Raw genomic sequence first — 23,379 nt, 5'->3', positions numbered from 1 at the left:
TTTGTCACCAGTATGTGTTTTATCTGATATGGAAGTAAATGTTAAGAAGGATTTTGTTACTCAGGCTTCTGATTAAGAAAAAAGAGCAAACCTATGCAGATAATTTAATGGAATGATTTTCAAGTTAAACTTATTAGGACGTTTTATGCCAACAGTACAAACCCATCATCAGATACCAGAATTTTCTGGAAGACTCCTTTCTGAATGTGTAGCTCTCCTATATTTATTTCTGCTTCTTGCATACTGCTAATATTCTTTTGCTGAATATTTGACACCGATTTTCATTGCTTTGTGTGTAGATGTGGCTATTCCTGTTATGCAAAGAGAAAAGTTCAGCTGACTTATTTTAAGGCCTGAGGAAAGATGCTCTGCTCTGACTATATTTTCTACATCATGATGCAGACTCTAATGAGCAATCATGTTATACAGCTCAAACTTTAAGACCTTACTGTCCATGGAATGTGTCTTGAACATTAGCTTTATACACACTGATCCTATTTCACTATTGTATCTCTCTACATTTGCTGCTTACTAGTGGTTTTCTGTTTTATTCTAGTTCGTTTACCAAGTTGCCTCACCTCGCAGGAACTGAAGAGAATCTTCTTCTTGCCAAAAAAATTCAAGGCCAGTGGAAGGAATTTGGATTGGATTCAGCAGAACTTGTTAATTATGATGTGCTTCTTTCATACCCAAATGAAAAGCAGCCAAACTACATTTCAGTAATTGATGATCAAGGGAATGAGGTGATCTTTTCAATGACAAAACTATATTTATGTAAAACCAAAAAAACCCCAGTGACTTCCTGTTAAAAAAAAAGTGTCTTCCTCTGTATTCCTACCTACTCAGCTCAGCATGTGCTTTATATTATTAAAAAAATCCAGTGCAAAGGGAATTCATATTTAGAAATGGTTTTCCAGGCTATACAGAAAACACAGCAGAGTGGCTGATATCTCAGTGCCTCATAACAGAAGAGCAGGGATGTGTGGTGAGGCTGCAGTTAACACCAGTAGACCATAAGGTGTTAGAAGAGTTCAGCTTAAGGATATATCTAGGCTAATCTCCTGCTTCCATAAACAGCCTTAAGTGGATGCACAGGGATGTTTAAGAACAAAGAAATGTACTTCAGGCATGCAGTTCTTCCAGTGTCCTGCTGTTTTCAGCTCAGGGCTTTTCCAAATGTGCTACAATTAGTCTCTTGAAAAATCCTTGTTAGACCTTTTCCAAGTATTTATCCAGTCAGTGACCCTCATTACATCTCTCTTCCAAGTACCTATCCAAACCCTGCTTGAACATCTGTACAATATTTGCTTCCACAACATACTGAGGTAAGGAATTGCAGAGATATTGTCAATTTTATGTAGTATTGCCTTGTTTCCCTTGCTCTGAACCTGATCCCACTGGCTTCCCATGGTGTCTCCGAAGGTAGTGTTGGAAATACTAATGAACTAGTCAGTCTATAGACATCTTCTCCCTTTTGAATGCCCAGGGAAATAAAGAAGTAGATGTAAATTCTGACAAGGAGCCTGAGCAAGGAGAGGAGGTGGGACTGCTAGAGAAGCATCATAGCATATAGTTAAGGATGAAAAGACAGGATAGAAAGTAAGGAATATGTGCTCAGGGATGACATGAGCTTAGAGGTGAAAGAATGAATAAATTCTTCCAGAAACCCTGTAACAGTGTCTCAACTATAATCTCACAAGGTGACAAAAGGTGGACATGAACCTTTAAGCAACATGAGTTTTACAATACATAATGATAAAAGGCAGCACGTTTAACTGGAGCATTACTAGAAGAGACATGAAGAGAATAATAATAATACAGGTGGGAGAAACCACAAAAGATACCTGGGATGGCATGGATGAACCAGGTGTGTTTCACTGTCCCCACTTCTTGGCAATTTTCAGTTACTTCTTTCCTTAGGTTTAGGCAGTGGCTGATGAACATCTTCTGACACGTGATCCATCTCTTTGTATTTATATCTGCATTCTATTACAAAAGTTCAGCTCTGGATCCCTAGCTGTGTTTTTGTTTGAATTATGTGTGCTAGTTAGAATTGTATTTTTGCTAGCAATTTATGAAAATTATAGTTTAAACTGCTGAAGAAGCTAACTAACTTGGCAAAAGCCAAGGCTTTTGATATTTTTCATCCATAGGACTGCAGTATTTTGAAACAGTAATTATTTGACAAAGAGTCTGATGCACAGAAACTGAATAATTGTCTCTTTTGACTTTAGTTTAAACTATAATTAGCATTTGCTTAGTGTGTGAATTTGTGCCTGGAGTATTTGACCAAAGACTACTGTTATTTTTTTGATAGGTTTTCAATACGTCATTGTTTGAACCACCTCCACAGGGGTATGAAAATGTTACTGATATACTACCACCATATAATGCTTTTTCAGCACAAGGAGAGCCAGAGGTAAGAAAAGAAATTATGTAAGGGTACTATTACCTATTTTTTGAAACACTTTCTGGGACAGTTGCTCTAACTTCTCAAAATATTTGTTGTAGTAGTTTTAATTACCATTTGTCTTAATTAAAGAACACTTAGGCACAGATAGGCCACATTTTATGCAAAGGTTAGAAGTCTTTTCTGACCAAAAAAAGATCTTTCTTAAGTTGCTAGAACTCTGAATCACATAACAAGTGAAAAGTTTTCCTCTTGATGGAAAATTTAGGATACATCTCAGATTGCTCCATATTATTCAGTCATATGTAGAGGAGTTGTTTAAGGCACAGGTAGAGGTAGCAATATTTAAATCAAGTTGGAAGGCATTTTAGATTAAATGAATGCCTTCAAAGGCCACAAAAGTTCCTCACTTAATCTGCTAATTCATTATGAAGCAGGTCAGGGACGACACTGCATTGGATAAATAAATGAAATTATATAGTAGTGAGTGTTTGTGTATGCAAAGCATGCCACTGCTTTGTCACAGCCAGAGAAGTTTGTCGGTTTAGCAAAGTACATTGGTTTATTTTCCAGCCTGTTTCTAGGACTGTTGTTAAGTGTGGGATAATATCCAAACATCAGAAGCTCGAGCCAAAGCTTCCTAAAGAATATTGTGGATATCTTTTGCTATTGTTTTTATGGGCACTGGATCTCATCTGTAGAAATGCAAAAAAAAAAAAAAAAAAAAAGAAAAAAAAGAAAATACCTCAATGATACATTGAGAGTGAAACTGTATTTCTGATAATGGGTATTTTGTTTGTTCACTGGCCAGTTGCCACGATGCTGCTTTTCTTTTCTGCCCAGGCAGATCTGGTGTACGTGAATTATGGTCGTACAGAAGATTTTTTTAAGCTGGAGCGTGAAATGGGAATTAACTGTACAGGAAAGATTGTCATTGCCAGATATGGGAAAATCTTCAGAGGAAACAAAGTAAGGGTTGTGTTTTAATTTTTCCTCCGTGGGTCAGGCACTTTCATGGTAGAGCTTGAGGGAAGCAGTGAGGGCTGTTTGTTGGAACATATGAGCAGAAGGAAGCCTGCAATGTATCCATTGTGACTGCAGTCTAAGAATAACTTCCAAAACAATAAAACCAGATGAATGTATTAAACTCCTGAGACAGAGATGACTGCAAACTCCCTAGGCAGTTCTTGCAAGAGAATAGTTTAGGCAACTGAGTAGTTTGTAGAGCCAAGGCTTTTGATACTTGCCATCCATAGAACTGCAGTACTTTGAAATAGTAGCGTTTTGACAAGGAGTCTGATGCACAGAAGCTGAGAAACTATCTCTTCTGACTTTAGACAACAAATCTGGCAAAATTTGTGATAGTGGGGCAGTGGGGACATTGCCTCAGTTTCATGAGTGAGGTTTTGTGCCTCAGTTTAATGTTCTGTGCTTTATTTCATAGCCTTGAGCTATGACTAAAGGTTTGACACAAATAATGAACATATTGTATTTCACTGTGCTTGGTCCTTCTGCTGAATCTGGGGTAATTTTCACTCTTTCACATACTCATCTTCTAAAACTATGTCTGCATGGAAGCAAATCTCAACATTCAGATTTATTGCTCATTAAAAAAAGAGTCTCATCTTAAAAGCAAATAATTTCACAGGTTAAAAATGCCATATTAGCAGGAGCCCAAGGGATCATACTTTATTCAGACCCTGCTGACTACTGTGCACCTGGAGTAGATCCTTATCCAAATGGCTGGAACCTTCCAGGTGGAGGAGCCCAGCGTGGGAATGTTTTAAACCTGAATGGGGCTGGGGACCCTCTAACACCAGGTTATCCTGCAAAAGGTGAGTGAAGGTTCTGTAGCCTGGGCCATCAAGTACTTTATAAACTGGTGCTGAAAGTGTGTCACTAGAAATTCATTTATTTTCAGTACAGATGCAGAGAAAAAAGCTGCTTGAAATTATTATTGACAGTGGTTAATTTTCTATTATATAGCAAGTTCTATCTGTGTCATTCTAACTGGTTTCAGGCAGGGGAAGAAAGTTTCTAGCAGAATCTTTGTATGGTCCCACCCTTGTGACACTTAAAAAAGCAGCGTATGTAGGTTTACAGACTCTGAAGCAGCAGAAAATGACTGAGAATTTATAGCCATTTTAAAATATCTGTGTTTCTCAAGAGGACCAGTTTAAACTAGATTTACTCCACCATCAATGAGGGCTAATAGCTTTACATGGAGGTATGTTTCCTTGCTGATCATAAATTCCAAGCAGAAAACCAGTTTAAAATCCTCTTTAAGGGGAATTAATTCCTGTAGCAAAAATAATAGTAGCCCGGAGTCTTTCAAAAGTTGGCACCATGTGCTTGTCTTGTCCTTGTTGGCATCCGAAACTCAGTCTGAACTAAGTTGCCTGCCAGTGCTGTCTGCTGATGGGATGGCTGTAGAGGGGTCCTTCTGGAAAGCTCATGGGCTTGTGTGACCACTGTTGGGGGTGTAAGACAACCTAAAACCAGGTGAGAGTGTGTGTGCCAAGCCCACCACACTCAGAGGGACATTGCCTATCTTCAACCCAGGTAAATGCATCTGTGGATGTCCTCTGCACCTTGTCAACCAGCTGCACAGGTGCCATCTTCACCTCACACACCAGCTTGGTTTCCCCACAGCCAGCCTGGAGGAGAAGTTATAATATGGTTGGACTGCAAATGTAAGCTTGCATCAAGCCTGGGGACTTCTTTTGCACAGCTGTGCAGATGCATTCCTGGGTTTGTGGTTCTGTCATTACAGTTTGGTTTCCTAGAAGCAGTATGTGAGAACTGATGTAAGAATTAAAAAGAGGCATATATGCTTGTGGCTGCACTGCTCAGAAGTGTTTCCAGTTTGGTAAAAGTTGCTCAGAACACTATAAACTTGACATTTTGTTCTGGTTTCTCAGAGTACACTTTCAGATATAAAGTTAACGAAGGTGTAGGGATTCCCAAAATCCCAGTTCATCCCATTGGATATCATGATGCAGAAGTATTACTGCGGTGAGTATACATCAGTCCTCCTCACCAGAAGTCAGTATTCCCAAATGTATAGATAAATTTTTCACATGAAGATGGCAAAATCTATGCTGTTACTTGTATTTGCTATTCTTTTGTAGTAATGGGTGTTTTACAAAATGTGGAAAATTCAAAGCAATCTGTTTTTTGCAATAACGCTTTTAGGAATTTTGTAAAGTCATCTTGGTTTTGCTACAATAATTATTAAGGGAATTTAAGATTTTAGCCTACTTGTCAACTGCATTTGTCTTGGTTTTCACTTCACAGTGCAATGGGAGGACCTGCAGCTCCAGACAGCAGCTGGAAGGGAAGTCTCAATGTGTCTTATAACATAGGGCCAGGATTCACAGGCAACTCTTCTACAAGGTCTGTTTTAATACTTGCCTGTTTATACAATATTGAAAAAAAAAAAAAAATCCCCCTGAAGGAAAGACTCTGAAATGATACATCTAGAGATACTTGGGAGAAATTTGCTACCTTCTGCTACAGTTACATTTGGCGATAATTATTAGAATTTGAAAATAAATTACATTAAAAAAAGATCATAGATTAGCAGATCAGGCCACATGACAATGACATTTGGCAATAAATTGCAATAAATCTAAAGATCACTTTTGTGTGACTTTTCCACATAAAAATAGTTTCAGTTTACATGAGTTATTATTCAGTGAGGACTGGTAGAGGACCTCGATGAACAGGGTAAAAATGGTGTATCGTTATCACTACTCCATCTCCTGGATAACAAGAGTATGTCTGAATATTTAATTTTATAAAGACTTAATTTATCATTATTCTTTCCTGCTCTGCTTTAACACTAGCTGAAAATGAATAAAGTATGAATAACTAAATAAGAAAGCATATTTGACATAATTACAGTGCTCTTTGGAGTATCTTGAAGAAGAACAGTGAGAAAACAATATGATTCATCCGCGATACTTGTATTTTTGAATTCACTTTTTAACATCTTCCTACTTGGCAGAATAACATTTTTTGTAAATATGGATTAATTCTGCACATAACTTCTTTCTCAGAGTAGTTCCATATCAAAATGAACTTTTGATTCTAGGTAGAAAGTCACTTGCACATGGAAAGTGTGCACATATGCGCATGCTCAAGGCACTGGTGCCAGTTATTTTCTGGGCAAAGATCCAGTGGCTGTCCTGAAGTAGGTTTTGATTTTGACAGCTATGCAGATCTGCTGCTGAAAGATAACTTCAAATGTGAAACTCCTGAGGTTTTGCCAGACACAACCCCCCCCATTGTTTGGTGCTTTGTTTCTCCTACAGGTTAAGGGGGATGAATACTGTATTCGTTTTATCTCTCCCAGTACCTGGGTTCCCTTTGTTTTTATGACATTTCACAAGTGGATTTTATTGGTGAGGGACAGGGAAGCAAAAACTGTGCTTCTTGTTTCCTGCCTCTGATGGAAGATTACCTGCCCATGGCAGGGAGGTTGGAACTAGATGATCTTTAAGGTCCCTGCCAACCCAAACCATTCTACTATTCTATGATTGACATATCTTGATCACTTAGGTCTGCTGTCCTAAACAGAGATTTCAATTTATTCCTGGATGAATATTCCTAATGAACTTTTCTCCAAGTTCTATATTATTACATGGACCTGTGCTAGAATATCAAAATGTATTCTTTATAAACGTATGCATATCCTCATTTATAATTTTGGTCAAAATGTAAATTTTTTTTAATTACTGTGCATGTTTTTCAGTTTACTCCTCTAGTACACAATTATCTGATTGGCTCCCATAAATAAAAATTCAACAAATTCTGTAAATCTTTACAAATTTATAGACTGGACCAGCTTGTAGGGTTTTTTCTAAGGCATCACCAACAGGCTAAGCTGAAATAAAAAATGGGGCTCTGAGACAGCATGACAATGCTGAACACACATAAAAAACACAAAGCAGAACAGAGGCACAAACTCTGGTTTATATATTAATAGTATTGGCTTTTTTATTGGCTTATTGGTCAGAAATGGATATTCCACACTGCCTTTCATTTCAGAAAAGTCAGAATGCATGTTCATACAAGCAATAAAATAACACGAATTTACAATGTCATTGGCATCCTCAGAGGAGCTCTGGAACCAGGTGAGCATCAGGTGCTTGATGACTTTAATTCCTTCTTTATTTGTGTTTGTTGAAGTTGTGTTGTAAGAAGCTTAAACATTTTTAGATGCCCATATAATATGGAGTCTTAAGAAATTATTAATGGTTTTTCTGTCCTTCCCACCACACAATTTTTCATTGATATCCCCAAGAATGCATTTTAATGGGAATGCTACAATGGTAGATGTCAGAGATGTTTTTTTATGCTGCCTGCCATTTTACAGGAGGTTTCCCCTTACATCAGTCATGCATTTTGCCTTTGCAAAATTTAACATCATTCAAGTTACAGAAAACTAGTGATGATTTGGGACCTTAACATTATACTGTTGATACTTAGTAGCAGGTCATACACATGAAAGACTTTTAGATGGAAAAATATTTATTAAATATTTCTTGTCTTTAGTTGCTAACCTCAGTAGAGTAAGCGAATGATTGCAGATTCCCTTAAAAAATAAACTTGTAGCACTGGTATTGAACTTGGTATTTCATTTGATACAAGTAAGGATGCAGTCAAAAACAAACACAGGTAATCCATGTGCATTTTTAATTATGCATTGATGGCGTATGTTTGTTTCCAGACAGATATATTATTTTAGGTGGTCATAGAGACTCTTGGGTGTTTGGTGGCATTGATCCAACAACTGGTGCCGCTGTTCTGCAAGAAATTGTACGGAGTTTTGGTAAAATGAAGATGGAAGGTAACTTACTACAGGTGTAAAATAATGGATATGGAAAACAGGAGCTTTGAGGGACAGTGTTTTCATAAGCTGCTGTATTGATTTAACTTTTCACCTCCAGAAAATGTTTTATTTCTCATTACGAAAGATGCAAATTCATTGAAAAGAGGCACATGTAGCATTGTGTGGTAGTTGGGTGAATTTGTTCCCTCATGAGTGTAATGGTACCCTTTTAGCTGTGCAGAACAAAAATATTGGATTAAAAAGAAATGCCTCTGCAATAATGTATTCCTCTAAGGATTTTAGAGAGGATTTTTTACTGTTATATCAGTTAAGTGCTATTTTTAAAGCAATTTCAATTAACTGTACTTAGTAGATTTTTAAGTTAAATTTTCAAGTTTAACTATTTGATTGCAGGTTGGAGACCTAGGCGAACTATTATTTTTGCCAGCTGGGATGCAGAAGAATTTGGATTATTGGGTTCCACAGAGTGGGCTGAGGTAAATAAAAAACTGTGTAAAGCAAAGCAAAACTTGGAAGTGTGTTGCAGGTGGCTGCAGTACCCAGCATCTATTCCTGGACTGCAATCAAAAACTTCATGGTAAAATTGGAGCACAACAGACTCCTTCAGGTGCTGTGAGGCACTCATATATCTATATAAATTACCTACCTACCTACTGTCTTACAACATAAGTACAATAACTCTTCTAAGATTTAAAAATCTCCTTTGATTCAAAGCTAATATTCTTCAGTTGTCTCTATGTGGAAATCTACCCCATCATTTAACAGAATGATAGTATTTTATATAACACAGACTAGTCCATTTTCTAACTCTCTATTTGAGAAATTCCTTAGTTTCTCTAAATTTAAGTCCAGGTCCTGAGGCCGTGATCCATCAGCACGCCAAGCCCTTTGTATGAAAATCAGTCTTAGTGGGCAAAGGAAAGGATAGGTAATCTGTGAGTGAATAGTTCAAAATTCCAGTGAATTCCAGCATTGTAGAGTCTCAGGGGCAGGACAGTCGATTAATTCTGTAGGAGGATCCCTGACTAAATTCCTGCCCGAGAGAAGAATGTTGGAAAATTCAGAAGTGAGGTTCTGAGTGTTTCTGTCTTCCTTTTCCTATTGGGCATGCTATTTTTATCTTCCTTTTCCTGCCTGAGAGAAGAATGTTGGGAAATTCAGAAGTGAAGTTCTGAATACTTTTATCTTCCTTTTCCTGTTGGGCATGTTCAGTTCTTAGTAGATTTGTTCAACCCCAATAAGAAATATAGGTCTTATGAGAGTTTTCATTGCTTTGTCTGTAAAATCCAAATTAGAAATAGAGCAGGCAGAAAATTGCCTGATGAAACACATTTCTGCTGAACTATGTCAATTTATTAGTATTGAATGGTTTAATAGAAATGTGTTGTCTTGTTCTTCTATTAGAATTTTATTTACACATTAATATTTAGCTATGTGGATAGAGCTTTCAGAATCTATCAAATAAAAAATTTTAATCTTTTTAGTTTAGTTTATTGGCATGCATTTCAGCAAATCACAAAATTACATAGCAAAATGGCACATGTCAGAGGAGGTAACAAACCCAGAAATAGGCTCCCAAACACCAAAGGGATTCCATCATTCTTCTGTTAACAAAACTGAGATTTTTATTCCTTCAGATTTGCACTAATTTTTTCGCTCATAAACTGTTTGTCTTCCAGCTGTAACAGAGTCTCTTCATCTTACTGTTGGTTTATGAAACAGAGGAAGAAAAAGTAATTTATTTTAAATCATTTACTGAGAAATTTTAAGGAGTTGGCATTAAAGTTCCATCCCACCTGAACTCTACTGGTGGCAAAGTATGCTGTATATAAAACTTTATTTGTGATTTCTTTGTCTAGGTATGTCTGCATACCTTTAGGTGCTGTCAAGAAAAAAACACACAATTGTTTTAATTATGAGGCATACGAAACAATGATACTTAAAGGATCAATTTCTCTTGAGCAAGTCATTAATAAATTAGGGAGTTTTCTTATGTTCTATTTGTTAAATATTGCTACTGCTGTTCTGTGATGAGTTTTGTTTAATAATTTGGTATCTAGTAATCGATCATTCATTATTCCATGAAATGACAGCCGTATAAGGTTAGAAAATTGTAAGCACAGTTCATATTTGAACCTGTGTTTTGATATTATTGTTTCCTTGCTTCATCTTGGTGGTGTGCATTACTACTCTTTTAGGCCTAAATTAGATTCAGTTTCTCTAGAGACATTCCTCACAGCTTACATTCCTCTTCTCTGCAGCTGCCAGATCTGTCATGTATTAAATCTCGAGGAAAATTAACCCATAATATTCAACATCTTCTGTGTAACAGAAAGAACTGTGATTGTGCCAGCATCCTTTTGCTACACAGATGATCTCCATTGCTCATAAACAAAGGACTTTCTTTTGCTGCAAACATGACTTTGCATACAGGCAAGGCCCCACGTAGGCATATACAGGCTTGCTCCCTCCTGTCATGTTCTTTTGCAGGGTCTCCTCTACTGTTTTTTCTAAGACATTAATTTCATTAATGCAGTATGTAGCTATCAATTACCAATTAAAATTTTAGTTCCCATGACTTACAAATTATTAGTTGGGTTATAAATTGAATGAATCAAGTAACAATTGCTAACCTAATTAAAATATCTGTCACAAAGCCAAAACCTCGTGAAATACCACTTACTGATTAGAATATCAATTTCAAACATAATTACATGTTTGCAAAAAAAATAAACAAGATGTGTGTATACATTTAGCATGAAAGCAATGCTTAGGGGACTCCAAATAGTAAATCAACTGCATTTTAGTAGGGAATTTCAGGCTTTGACTTATCCCTTTTTGAAATGGAAGGTTGTAGAAATGACAGGAGTGCTTGGTTTATCAGTGTTAAAATTGAGTTCAGTGCTGGGAGAGCATATGAATAACTAGGGATTAAAAGCATGGAGGAATTCTAGCTGACCTCACAGTCACATCTTGCATGTTCAGAAAGTCCTGAAGTGCAGAGCTAAAATGCATGTAATAACCCTATTTTATCATGTTACAGTTCTTTTCAATAATTTTCCTGTTCCATCTTGCTCCTGTGTGATGCAGCAGGCAGCACCTACATTTTGTGGATGTTTTCCACCACAAATTAAGTCCCAGAAAGGAATAGTGAATTTCATGTGCCCAGATCATTTACCCATCCTCAAACAATATAATTAGTAAGGTGCACAGTAGTAATTATCCTGACTGAGATCTTAAAGGCAATGCTGTAAAAAACAATGTACTTAACATGCTCTTGACTAAATTCCACTAATTGAAAGTAACAATTACACATTTACAACTCTAGGAAAACGCCAAAGTCCTTCAGGAACGGGCAGTCGCTTACATCAACACAGATTCTTCTATAGAAGGTGGGTCTTTTTATTTTTAACCTTACTTTACTTCACAGATGTAATTTTTAATAGTTCTCTGTGAATTATTTATCGCTTGAGATGGGTATTGTGCTGTACAGAATAAGTGTTGCAAATACAGAATTAAGTGGAGAGAGAGAACAATTTAAATTTTGATGCTGCTTTCTTTTGCAAATAGTGCCATCCATGAGCTGCAGTCCACATGTCTGAGTCAAGAACGTCTCCCCTGAAGGAGTTTATTATTCTGTGCTAAGGAACTGAGAATTCTGTATGTTAAACTGTCTCTTAACAGCATTAGCTCTAATTTACAATTGTAGTTTTAATATATGACAGTCTGCTCCTTGTCCTGATCACAGCTCCAGCTCCCTTCCCTGTGGCATTATAATATTTTGAGACAGTAAATTATTATGATTATAAGACCTCAGGCTTACACTTTGTGGGGTGGGAGACGTTTTGGTGCTTTGAAAACAGTGTGCTCACCTTTGTTGATTGCCAGGAGCAGGGAGTTATATATTTATTACAGCAGGACTTTTCTAGAAAAATAAGCACTGAAGACTGTTTCACAAAAAACCCTTATGCACCATTATCCAACTATGGTTGTCCTTCAGACTATGAGAAGAATATGTCATTCAGGAATGCTGCTTAGAAACTGGCCTTTTTTTTTGAGGGGGCCCAACACTGTGATCTGTATCACAAAATCCTTCTGAAAATAGGCTGTGCTTTTTTACAGAAAGACCTTTGTTGCTGTTGTCTGTGCTGAAATAATAGAAGAGTCCTGTGAAGCTGCTCTGCATCATAACCTCAGTTATTCAGGGCATTACTCTTCCTATGTCAAACCCAACTTATTTGGGCTTCCTGCATGTGAATAAAATGGATATCAACAGGCATATTTAGGAACTCTTTTTGTTCCTGTCAGCTGAAAATTTTGTCTGTCACAAAAGGATTGGAAAGAAAGAAAAGCCAAACCCAGTTTCTAAATGCTCAGTTGGAGTTGGGGAATAAGGAGGGTTAGAGCTGTTTCTTCATTTATGCTGCCTACATGCTGTGTAAAAAGTAGAGCTGAATTTCATGCCTAGAAAATCTCACAAATGAAATAATGGCTTTACAACTGCTTCATATTCTCACCATGGATTGTAACGCATATTTTTTAGTTGGTTTGAAGCCAACATGCTGCTGCCTTAACAATTTTGTTCTAAATCTTGATTATTCAAACATGTCTCTTGCTTCATGCATTAAAGAAAATATGAAAGCAAAACAACTGGAAAAGAAGTATGTAATAAGGAAAAGAACACCATGTTCAGTGTGCTGGTTTAAGTATCTTGGACATCTTGTTATGATCCAGTTTTAAGGTTCTTAGAAATGCCTCTGCCCAAATTAAGGGGCAAACGAGACCATATGCCAGTGACAATAGTAAGGGTTTTATTTGATGGTAAATATGAGAGAGAGAGAGAGAGAGAAAGAAAAAGAGAAAGAAAAAGAGAAAAAGAAAGAAAGAGAGAAAGAGAGAGAGAGAGAGAAAGAAAGAAGCAGAAGATAGGTGGGGGGGACAGAAAGAGTGACAGGGACAGAATAAGGAAAATATCACCACTCCATGGATCCCAATGATGTTGGCTGATCCTCTCCAGCTGGACTCTCAGTGGTGAAGGTCCCCCAGAAGGCACAGAGTCCCATGGGTGTACATGCTCAGGCTGGGTGGGCATATCCAGCCATGTCCCCCTGGGGTGGGGGTCAGTCTCTCACAGCAGACTCTGGGTCTGTTGCACCACGTGCAGCCCTCTGGGGCCAAGCCTCTCACGGGAATGTCCCTTGGATGTGCCCTGTGGGGTTGGGGGTTCCACAGCTGGGCCAGTTTGTGTAATCACAGGATGGGTGTTCACTGCCTCTCACCAGAGGTTGCACCATGCACCCAAAACCTCCTCCTCCCCCTCAGCTGGGGGGAGTCTGTGCAAACCTGGCTTCTGTGAGCTGTGCTCTCCCCCCACCCCAAACTCACCCGGGGATAGTTGCAGCTGGTGGCTTTGGCCTTTTGTGGATGCAAACCTTTCCCTCAGCCTGAGATGATTCAACAATGCATTTCCCTTTGTCTAATCAACAGTTTGACTTTCAGTTCACAGTCCCACTCTTCAGGGAAGCTTCTTCAGTTGTAGCTTCTTAATAATGAGCAAAACTTTATATCAGTGTTTGAGGCATGAACTATTTTCATTCTTTTGACACATCTCTCACCTGACTGAGCAGTAAAATCCCCTGTAGACACATAGCATCCATATACTCTTTTGAGATTTTGGGGGGGGTTTTTTATGTTCTTCACAACACTTCTTATACCACTTTTTGTACAGCAAATTATTTCTATTTATTGTCCTATGGCAATGAAAAGAAGCAAAGCAGGTCATTGTTTTGAGCACTTTTGTAACTTGAATTTCCAGTTCTCAAATTCTGACTCTCCTTGGAAACATGGTTAACATTATGTGGTATTTTTTCCATCATCTTACTTTTTGCCTTTGGTTTAACAAAAGCTTTGGGAAGTGTATGAGTGACAAGGGCTTGTAGCTAATGAGGGATAATTAGGCATACTTTAGAGCTATGGGAAGGCTTAATTACATTACTGTGGATGTACTATACCCAGTACATGATCGTCATTTAGTGGCAGTAACTCGTACAGTGAGACCATGCAGTCTATTTCTGTATATATTCTGAGGGAAGATATGAATTCTTCCCTTAGAGTCAAAAAGTTTATCTAAGAAAGGACTGCTGGGTTTAATCCACTAAGAAGATAATGCCATTGGTACATGAAGGGAAAATTTCCATGTCTTTGTTTTATTTTCAGGTAACTACACATTAAGAGTTGACTGTACCCCTCTTCTCAACAAACTGGTGTATAATCTGACAAAAGAGGTATAGAATCAGTCTATTTTTTCTGCCTTTCTAAGAATAAGTAAGATTCCAAGTTTATTTGATGAAATTGGATTATTGAATAATATCGGATTTATTTTATTGCTGTGCTGGAAGAATCTTGATCCCACCAAAATGAATAGCAAAACATCCCATTGGCAGTAAACAGTCCATGCTCACAGTTCCTCAGTATTCTTAAAAAGATTTAAACATGTTACTGACATAAGTGGGATCTTATTTGCAATATATAGTAAAAATAATAATAATAAAAGCAAGATGGCAAAACGCTTCAACAAGATCCATTCTCTAAAGTGATAAACATTGAAGGAAAAAATTTTCACATTGGCTAGCTACCATTTTCTCTCTGTCTGCTCCCCTGAATCTCCTCCATATCTCACTGAGCCCCTGAAATATGTGATAAATGCTGAAGGATTGAGAAGGTTTTGTAACAGGTCTGATGTATGGATTTGCATGATTACAAGTGCTCTAACCGTGCCTCCCTTACTTTCATCTCTCAGGATACTTTATCGTAACGCTGAAAGGTTGTGATCCATTAAAGCATGGAACTTTATTTGCCATGTGAGGAGTTAACTAGATTAGGCACCTCTCATGAGCCACTGCCACCATCCTCAGATGTGGATTCATCTCAGTTAACAGAAGACAGCTCTGTCTGACTTGAGTGACATGGGCTCCCTGTAAAGGCATTGGGTAGAAATAGGTGCCTTAAGGATGAGATGAATTTGACCAAATTAATTACTATTGTATAGTACTATATGCACTATTTTCCCCCCTGATCTTAAGGGAACTCAGGTCACTTGGTCCAGTGTAAAAATCTGCCCTGTAACGGCACTTGGTAGGATGACTCCAGGTACCAATCTCCCATCCTGCCAGATGCATTCATCCTGAGTTATTTTGAAACACAGTACTCTTTTACCACCTGAGATGCCATGGTTTAGATCTGGGGAGGTTTATCTATGCCATTCCCATTATTTCCTTGCCTTGCCTTGCCTTGCCTTGCCTTGCCTTACCCCTTGCCTTGCCCCGCCTTACCCCTTGCCTTGCCCCTTGCCCCTTTCCCTTCCTTTTTTCCTTTCTTTTATTTTCCAATCAATTCTTTCTATCTTAATCTTTCATCCTTGCAGAGGGAAGAAGCTGTGCTGTTCCAATATTAGCTCTGACACTTGGCACACTGAAGAGCATTCTCTTCTGACTATAAAAATTTTCATGTCCTTCGTGCTGCAGGGCCCTTGATAAAATAATTTACTTTCTGTCTGCAGTAAGCCACTAACTCAGGAAGACATTTTCCTGTGAAAGATAAACAAAGTTTAAAAAAAATGCTCTGGGCTAAAAATAGTAACTTGCTCTTGATCTTAAGTCAACTATTCAACTATTGCTGGTTTGAGTAGAAAACTGCCATTAAAGTACCATGCAAAGTACTTGAGACTGACTTTAAAAAATTAATGCCATATTCACTGTTATTTTAGCTTTTAACAGTGGAAGCATGATGTAAACAATAGAAAACCTGGCAGCCTGACCCCTGATTATGCATGTCCAAAGGAAAGTTATTTCTGTTCCTATTAAGGAGTCCAACATCCAGTTATCCAACATCCAAAGATCTCTTTGCTCTTCTTGTTTTTTAGTGAGCCAGTTCTCACCAGAAAAAAGTGTAGTGTACACATGAAGTGTTTCCTTTCAGGGAGTTCTCATTTAAGTGTGGTCCCCAGCATACAGATGGGACATTCACCTATTGACTGTCTTTTTGGCCCTGCTTTACTGCCAGGGTTTAGACATTTGGTCAGCACCAGAGAGTGCCTGCAACAGTTCAATTCCAATTCCCCTGTGATTATCACTTCTCCTTTTGCATTTATACTTAAAGAACTCTGCATCTTCCCTTGAGTTAGCAGGAAGCTTATGCTGAGCCTAGATAGGGATCTAAGTCGGGGCAAATATTATGTTTTACTGTGCTCTCAGTGTTGTATGAAAAAGCTGACCAATGCTTTTTACATGACCAGAGCTGTCGGAATAACATCTTTGCCAGAGCATAGAGTGCTTTTGCTCCCATATGTCAGAGTTCAGCTTGCTCTTATTAATTTGCCATTTTCACTTTAGCCCTAGGGCTTGACCAAAGTACCCTGAAAATGACAGCAGCCAAGCAGTTATTTCACAAAATTGTTATTTTCCTCCTAGCTGCTGACAGAATCTCAGAGGTCAGAACTATTTGGAATTTCATTTTGGACTCTGTATGTTTTTTGGTGTCGAATTTAAGTCCCAACAATATGGTGGGACTGTGTATCTAGCCATGAATATTTTATGCTTTTTATTTTGGGAAAAAAAATCCATTCCTCTGCACCTAATAACTAATCTTATAGGTTTAAATTTAAATATTTTTAAAGGACAATGTCTATCAAAGATTGTTTAAGTGTAGGTGGAGACCAGGGCTGGAGTCTTGATTTATTTTCACTCTGCCACAGACTTTCTAAGAGCTTTGGTCAACTTATTTTATACTCTTTCATAGTTTTGTTGTCAGCATGATGACAGCACTAATACTTACTTTTTCCATCCTGGTTACAGAGATTTTGGGGTTTTTGTTAAGGTAGGGGTGAGACCTACATTTGTACATACAGTGTCTTGCACAATGATTCTCCAGGCTTGGTTGAGTCCCCTTGGCACAGCTGTAATGTGCCTGGTTTGGACCCTTCCTTCCAGTACAGTTCTTTTGTACCTTTCCTACAGAAAAAGCAGTCAAATTTTAGGTTTAGCTGTGTTGATAGAATATTGCTGCTGTGCAGGGAAAACAGGCTTTTGGTTGTCATCTCCCCATGCCTGCTGAAAGGAAAGCAGCTGGGACACCCTAGTTTCTGGAGAAGTCCCATGGTATTTTATATGCTGTTGTGTGTGTATACGCACATTCCCCCTGTAGTAGATGAGCTCCAGGTAGCATCCTAAAGTTTTTAACTTGTTCTTTCCTACTGTCTGTGGTTGGTTCCAAGTGCCTGTGACATGCTTTCCTTGTTGGGAATGCATAAATGTGTGAAAGAAGCACCAATATTCACTTCCCAGCACGCAGCAACGCTGCTGGTCAAGAACGATGCAGGGAGCTGCGAAGATCTCCTTTGATAACAAATCGAGCCAGAGGTACTTCCAGTGAGATCTAATATTTCCCTCTCCAGATTTTAAGCCCTGATGAGGGTTATGAAAATAAGTCTCTTTATGAGAGCTGGCTTGAGAAAGATCCCGCGACTGAAAATAATACCTATCCCAGGTAAGCTCTTAATATGTTTGGGTTTTTTCCCCCAGTATTTTAATCATATCATGGCACAGCTACTCACCAGAATTTTTCGAGGTGTGCTACTTATGGCAGCAACACAAAACCTTTTAGCACAAGGTGACTCTCTAGCAATATCTTTTATAGTAAAATAAAATAAAATTTTATTATTTTCATTTAATGATGGTGACATTATTCCTGCAGTAAAATGAAACCTCATACTTTTAAAAGGCCTTTTTATTAGGAGAAATGCAATGTGGAAAGCAATCAAAAAAAAGCAGGGTGGGGAAAGAGTTCAAAACATAGTTTAGTCACCTACTAGATGAGATAAAATCAAAATTATTAGGATAATGAAATGCTCAGTTGAAAAAAGCTGCCTAGAGTGGTAATTAAAAAGCAGTCATTAAAAAACTTGTGATAATTATTCCTTGTTTATACAATGGGTGTAAATGTATTATATTACAAATCTATGTATGAGTGTATTAAGACTTCATATTTGAAGGTATTAAAACTCCAAAACACTCTTTCAACCTATGACTCAGAAAGGCTAAATCTTATTCACAGTGTGGCATTACTGATGTAAGGTAAACAGAACCGCCCCTTTTTGTGATCTGACCAAAATGTTGTGCAGGTTTCTCGCCCTGCTAAGATGAGTTTCTGGATTCATTAGACTCACAGAGATGTCTTTCTTTTGAAAAAGCTACCAGATCCGATCTTTCTTAGTTGATGCAAACAGCTCCTTGCAGAAATGCATACCAACTATGTCTACTAACTTCAGCTGAACAGAAGAAACTTTTTTCTTTTTAGCTGAGAAACATTTATTATTCGCCAGGCCAGACATGTACACCTAAAACTGAGCATCAAACGTAAATATTTTAAAACACTTAGAATATTAGGTCTGTCTACTGCAATTTTCCTCCCCTGCCACGCCGCACCTCCCCACCAGATGGCAGCAGCGGCCCGCAGGTGCCGGGTGCGACCGCTCCTTCCGCAGTGGGAATTATTTATCGGTCTTGGATTCTGCGGCGGAATGTGCCAAGTACACAAACACATCTGTCTTTACACACACTGCTGCCCAATTCGTATTAGTTTGGAAATAGACGATTGATGTTTTAAGACGGCAGAGACATGTCTGGTATAGTTTTATGGCTCCTGTGCATAAAGTGTTTGTTTGTATTTTTAATGTCATCGCTGCCATAATTAGGATTGCTACAATTAAAAGATCTTTCTAGCAATATTGGATACTAAATCAGAGTGTTGGAATAAAATCAGTTAAGTAATTAAGCTTGCCACTCATCTAGTCTTTGATCTTACTAGTGTCCCTGATGTGCCCTTCAGAAGAACTGACCTCAATTTCTCTGAAAAATCTGCATTTTGCATAAATTACTACCGTACTGTTCATAAGTGCTCTCACTAAGATGTTGTCTTTTCAACATGCAGAATAAATAAACTGGGGTCGGGCAGTGATTTTGAAGCTTACTTCCAGCGACTGGGAATTGCATCAGGCAGAGCTCGTTACACCAAGAACAGGGTAAGTCTGACAGATTGCTTGAAGAAGTTTGATAGTGCTGAGCAGTCATCCTGTTAAAAGCATTTATTCATAATTAATAAAAAAGCTTCAAAGCATCTTTGAATGGTTTGTATATCAGTGACATTTCTTAATTTAGCAAGAAGCCTAAATGTTTGGAGAATAAAACGTTACAGTGATGTGTATATCCTATAGGATGTCAAGTTTACGGAAAGGTATTTATGGAGTCTGATTGAAGGTGGATAGTTTGTTCCACCATGCTATTAATAGTCCTCTTAATATACAAAACTTCCATAGTTGTGTTCAGAAAGAGCTACACAAGGTAAAAAAAAGGCTGTGATTGAGGACTTTTGCTATCCAAACTCCAAACTGTTTTCATTCTTGGAGAAGGCAATCTGTGCAATGGAACTGAAGGCTGGTCTGTGTAGGTAGAGAGAAGGAAGCCTGCTCACTTTAATCCTGTGCAACAGTCCATGGATTCAGGTTGGTTTAATTTTTTAATAGGAACACACAAAAATGAAGGATAGTAAATTGTGTTTTGTAGCAAATAGCTTTTTTGATTTGGAAACCATAATGAAACATCAGTCGTAAAGTGATCAATACATCTCCTAACTGCAGTCAGAATACAGAGCATTGACGAATTTTCTTGCTCTTTTCCAGAAAGCAGACAAATTCAGCAACTATCCTGTTTATCACACTGTGTATGAGACATTTGAGCTAGTGGAAAAATTTTACGACCCCACCTTCAAGAAACAGCTAACAATTGCCCAGCTACGAGGCAAACTGGTTTATGAACTGGCAGATTCCCAGGTCATTCCATTTGACTGTAGAGACTATGGAGAAGCCTTAAAAGGATACAGCAACAGAATTTATAAATTGGCCAAGAAGCATGAAGAACAGCTGAAACTTTACAAAGTATCATTTGGTGAGTTACAGCCACAAGATTATTTCTTAGGTGCATTAATTAGAATCGTGCAGGGACATGTTACATCTGTCACAGCTCTGCAAATTTATTCCTTTCTTTCCTGTTTGAATTTTGCCATCACAGTAAAGAGCCTCTAGTTTTTTTCCTAAACACAACATAGGTTTGACACACTGTCTTGATGAGAGTTATAACAACTTTGATGCATATTATTAATGACAGGCATTATTACAGTGCTCATGGGCAGTCAAGGACCTCAAATGTAGGACAAAGAGGTATCTTAGCCTGCTTCTCACTCCCTTGCTTAAAAAAGAAGACAAGTCAAGTGCTTACGGCAACTGCTTGGAACTTGAGGGGCACGGGTGTCCATTCCTCTTCAGCCAAAGACTTCATCTGACCCCAGGGAGCTTCACCATCCCCCTCGGTGCCTGGTTGCCATTTTTAGGGCACAGGAGCACTTCTCCAGCTCTCCTGCATTAATACATCCATTCATACATTTGCTGGGCACTTGAGCACATTGCTCTGGAGCACATAAAACAGGTCTAAAGCAGCAGAGGGTAGCCAGGCTGGGATATCTTCCACAGTCATTTTCTGTCTCCCCCTTTTTTCTTCTTTTTTCCTTCTTGCTTTGATCACTCCTTGTGTTTCTGCACCAAGGAGATTTTTCAGTCAGTCCTAATTCACTTGCTCTCTGACAAACCCATGATTTAGAGACATAAACTGCCTTTTGGAGATGCAGTCCTCATTTGGGGTGTGTGAAACATTGTAAGTAACTCAAATTGAACCCACATTTGGGGGAAATTAAAAATACATTTGAAACTTCATGTAATGGTTTAGGTGCAAAATTCTTGACTATTTTGAAAAATTTGACTATTTTTGTAAAAAGGCCACTTGAGACAGAGGAAGCCTTGTGGGATGGATCATCTGGTCTGAGATTCTGCAAAACACAAGGAATTATTTCAGTATGTTCTAGTGTTCACTGCAGCATGTCTTGTAAGATCAAATCTAATTATTTTGCAGCAATAGAATATCTATCAAAATTTCTGTGAAAAAATTTATTTTCATTGTTTGAGTTTCTATCTATTTTCAGATTAGAAGTTGCACAAACTCCTTCCAGACCAATGCATCTATTCTTGTTCCAAGAATCTAGAAGCAATCTTTTTGATTGCTTTTTTTGGATCTTTTCGCTTTTCTTTTCACCCAGATAACACTGAAACTTCTCCTTAACAACTTTATAAATGTGTCATTCTGACCATTTTTTTACAAGGGATGTTTTTCAGTCTTTTCATTATTTTCATGGCTCTTCTCTGATGCCTGATGAATTTTAAATTATTTCTTGAACAAACCTATAATTTCTAATTTATTTATTCTATTGCACCAGAGTACATTAAACAACATAGGTGGTTTTTACAATACTGTGAAACTTAAAGTTAATTTCACTCAGAATTTTCATAGAATTGCTTATTGACAACACTGGATGTCAGAAAATTGTTGATTAAGTCTGAATAAATCATATAATTGTCCTTTAAAATAATAGATTAAGGTTCTTATTTACATTTAGATTCATATTTTAGCTGTTCCTCTGCAACAATGAAGGCTAGAAACCTTTTTTTTTCATAAAGTATGTGCTTGTAGCCATATGCTATCAGGAAATAATGTTTTCAATTGGGAAAAAAGAAATGTGATGTTTTCTAAAATAGCCAACATTGACAACACTGAATAACTAGCGAACACGAACAGAAAGTTTCTTACATATTTTCAGATTATCTTCTTTTTTTTTTTTTCTCTCTTAAATCCCCTCCTACTGCTTCTGAAATATAATCTGTTGCTGTGATATAGCCATGGTGTCAGCAGGGCAGAACTCTGCCCCTGGGAAACTTAGAGCTCTTGCCACAGGGTTGTGGACAAGTGTGAATTCTCACCCTCACGAGGTGATGCGTCCCTCTGTGCTGCAGTCCATAAACAACTTGGATACACAAAACCTGTTCCTCCAATTGCATCAACTAAACAACAGTATCAAGACAAGAAGAAGCAAGTGTAGGCTCGTGATGAATAAATAAGTTTGCTAGAAATAGAAGAGCAAATGAGACTGAGGAACAGCTTTCAATAGGAGTCCTGGGAACAGAAAGCCTGTCATGTGAAATTGGGTGATAAATGTATAAACAGTGAAGGGATAACAGTTGCCAACAGAGGACTGGATTTAGGAGATGATCTAATCGTATGTCCCATCTTCCTGTGCAATCGAAGCGAGGATACTCTGGTTTAGCTGAAGTTTTCTGAAACCCGTGGGCAAAATTTACAAGTCTTAAACTTTCCTTCTTTCTAATTGAGTTGAGTTTTGTTGGGGCCAGAAGTTAGCCTCATAACATCCACCTGTTACTTATTCTACAAAAATTACTTGCATAAATCGACACTTTTCCCAGGTCTGTGTTAAATAGAGCCTTCCGCAAGAAAATCATCACAGCTGCTACTGCCATTAAAAGGAAAGCCTGCTGCTAATAACTAAGTTATTCCACATGACTTGGATGTACTGGCAGGGAGAGGGCAGGAAGAAGCAGCAGCCATTCCTGCCAGCCTGACTGCACACAGCCAGGCAAACCCCTGGGGTCTGAGTGGCAGCGCGGCGGGACAGCACCGGGGCCCATGGCAGCAACACCTCCTGTGCTGCAACTCCAGCGTGCAGAAAGCTCAGGACTCGGCTGCTTTAATCCACTGTGTCTGTCACTGTGTGCCACGACAGCTGTGCCTTTTGTGCCTCACCTAACACTGCTCAATGCACGTTATCACACTCTCCTGTTGTGCTGTGAATAGGACATCTTTCTCCCAGAGTGAAATCCTGCTGTTCTTCCACAGCCCTCTGGAACAACTGGTATTTTTGATGGAAGTCAGGCTTTTTATACCTGAACACTGCAGGGCATTTGTTAAACAGGAAACTGCAGAGCTCTCAGTTTGCAATGACAGCCAATTTTTTCCTTGCAAGGCAGAGGGAAGATGTATGGTTGTGAAAGCTTTACCAAGCACTCTGCTTTCCTGTTGGTCTCATTGCAAAAGGTATTTGCTAGTAGTGCAGCTCTTTAAAGTCTGCACTAGGGAAACCTCAATTATATAAAGACAAT

The 23,379-nt window shown here is 38.2% G+C and overlaps 1 protein-coding gene across 7 annotated transcripts in view; it reads left to right on the top strand.

Annotated features, from left to right (window-relative positions):
- LOC138110518 (N-acetylated-alpha-linked acidic dipeptidase 2-like) overlaps positions 1-23,379 on the top strand; it is a 36,906-nt gene that overhangs the window by 4,101 nt on the left and 9,426 nt on the right. For 5 of the 7 annotated variants that reach the window (XR_011150973.1, XR_011150974.1, XM_069015548.1 and 2 more), the window contains exons 3-16: positions 557-743; positions 2,318-2,419; positions 3,254-3,379; positions 4,059-4,245; positions 5,332-5,425; positions 5,708-5,806; positions 7,463-7,548; positions 8,145-8,264; positions 8,661-8,743; positions 11,596-11,659; positions 14,484-14,551; positions 17,719-17,810; positions 19,254-19,344; positions 20,002-20,266. Coding sequence is in view for 5 of the 7 variants with exons in the window: in XM_069015548.1 (XP_068871649.1) it covers positions 557-743; positions 2,318-2,419; positions 3,254-3,379; positions 4,059-4,245; positions 5,332-5,425; positions 5,708-5,806; positions 7,463-7,548; positions 8,145-8,264; positions 8,661-8,743; positions 11,596-11,659; positions 14,484-14,551; positions 17,719-17,810; positions 19,254-19,344; positions 20,002-20,266 (1,664 nt within the window). In the remaining 2 variants the exon portion in view is untranslated. Of the gene's footprint in view, positions 1-556; positions 744-2,317; positions 2,420-3,253; positions 3,380-4,058; positions 4,246-5,003; positions 5,104-5,331; positions 5,426-5,707; positions 5,807-7,462; positions 7,549-8,144; positions 8,265-8,660; positions 8,744-11,595; positions 11,660-14,483; positions 14,552-17,718; positions 17,811-19,253; positions 19,345-20,001; positions 20,267-23,379 lie in introns of those variants that run through there. The other 2 variants (XM_069015539.1, XM_069015558.1) reach the window with 2 other exon arrangements.

The sequence above is a fragment of the Aphelocoma coerulescens genome, chromosome 1 (genome assembly GCF_041296385.1).
Source record: "Aphelocoma coerulescens isolate FSJ_1873_10779 chromosome 1, UR_Acoe_1.0, whole genome shotgun sequence".
Classification (NCBI taxonomy): Eukaryota; Metazoa; Chordata; class Aves; order Passeriformes; family Corvidae; genus Aphelocoma; species Aphelocoma coerulescens.
This window is presented reverse-complemented; position numbering and strand designations above follow the sequence as displayed.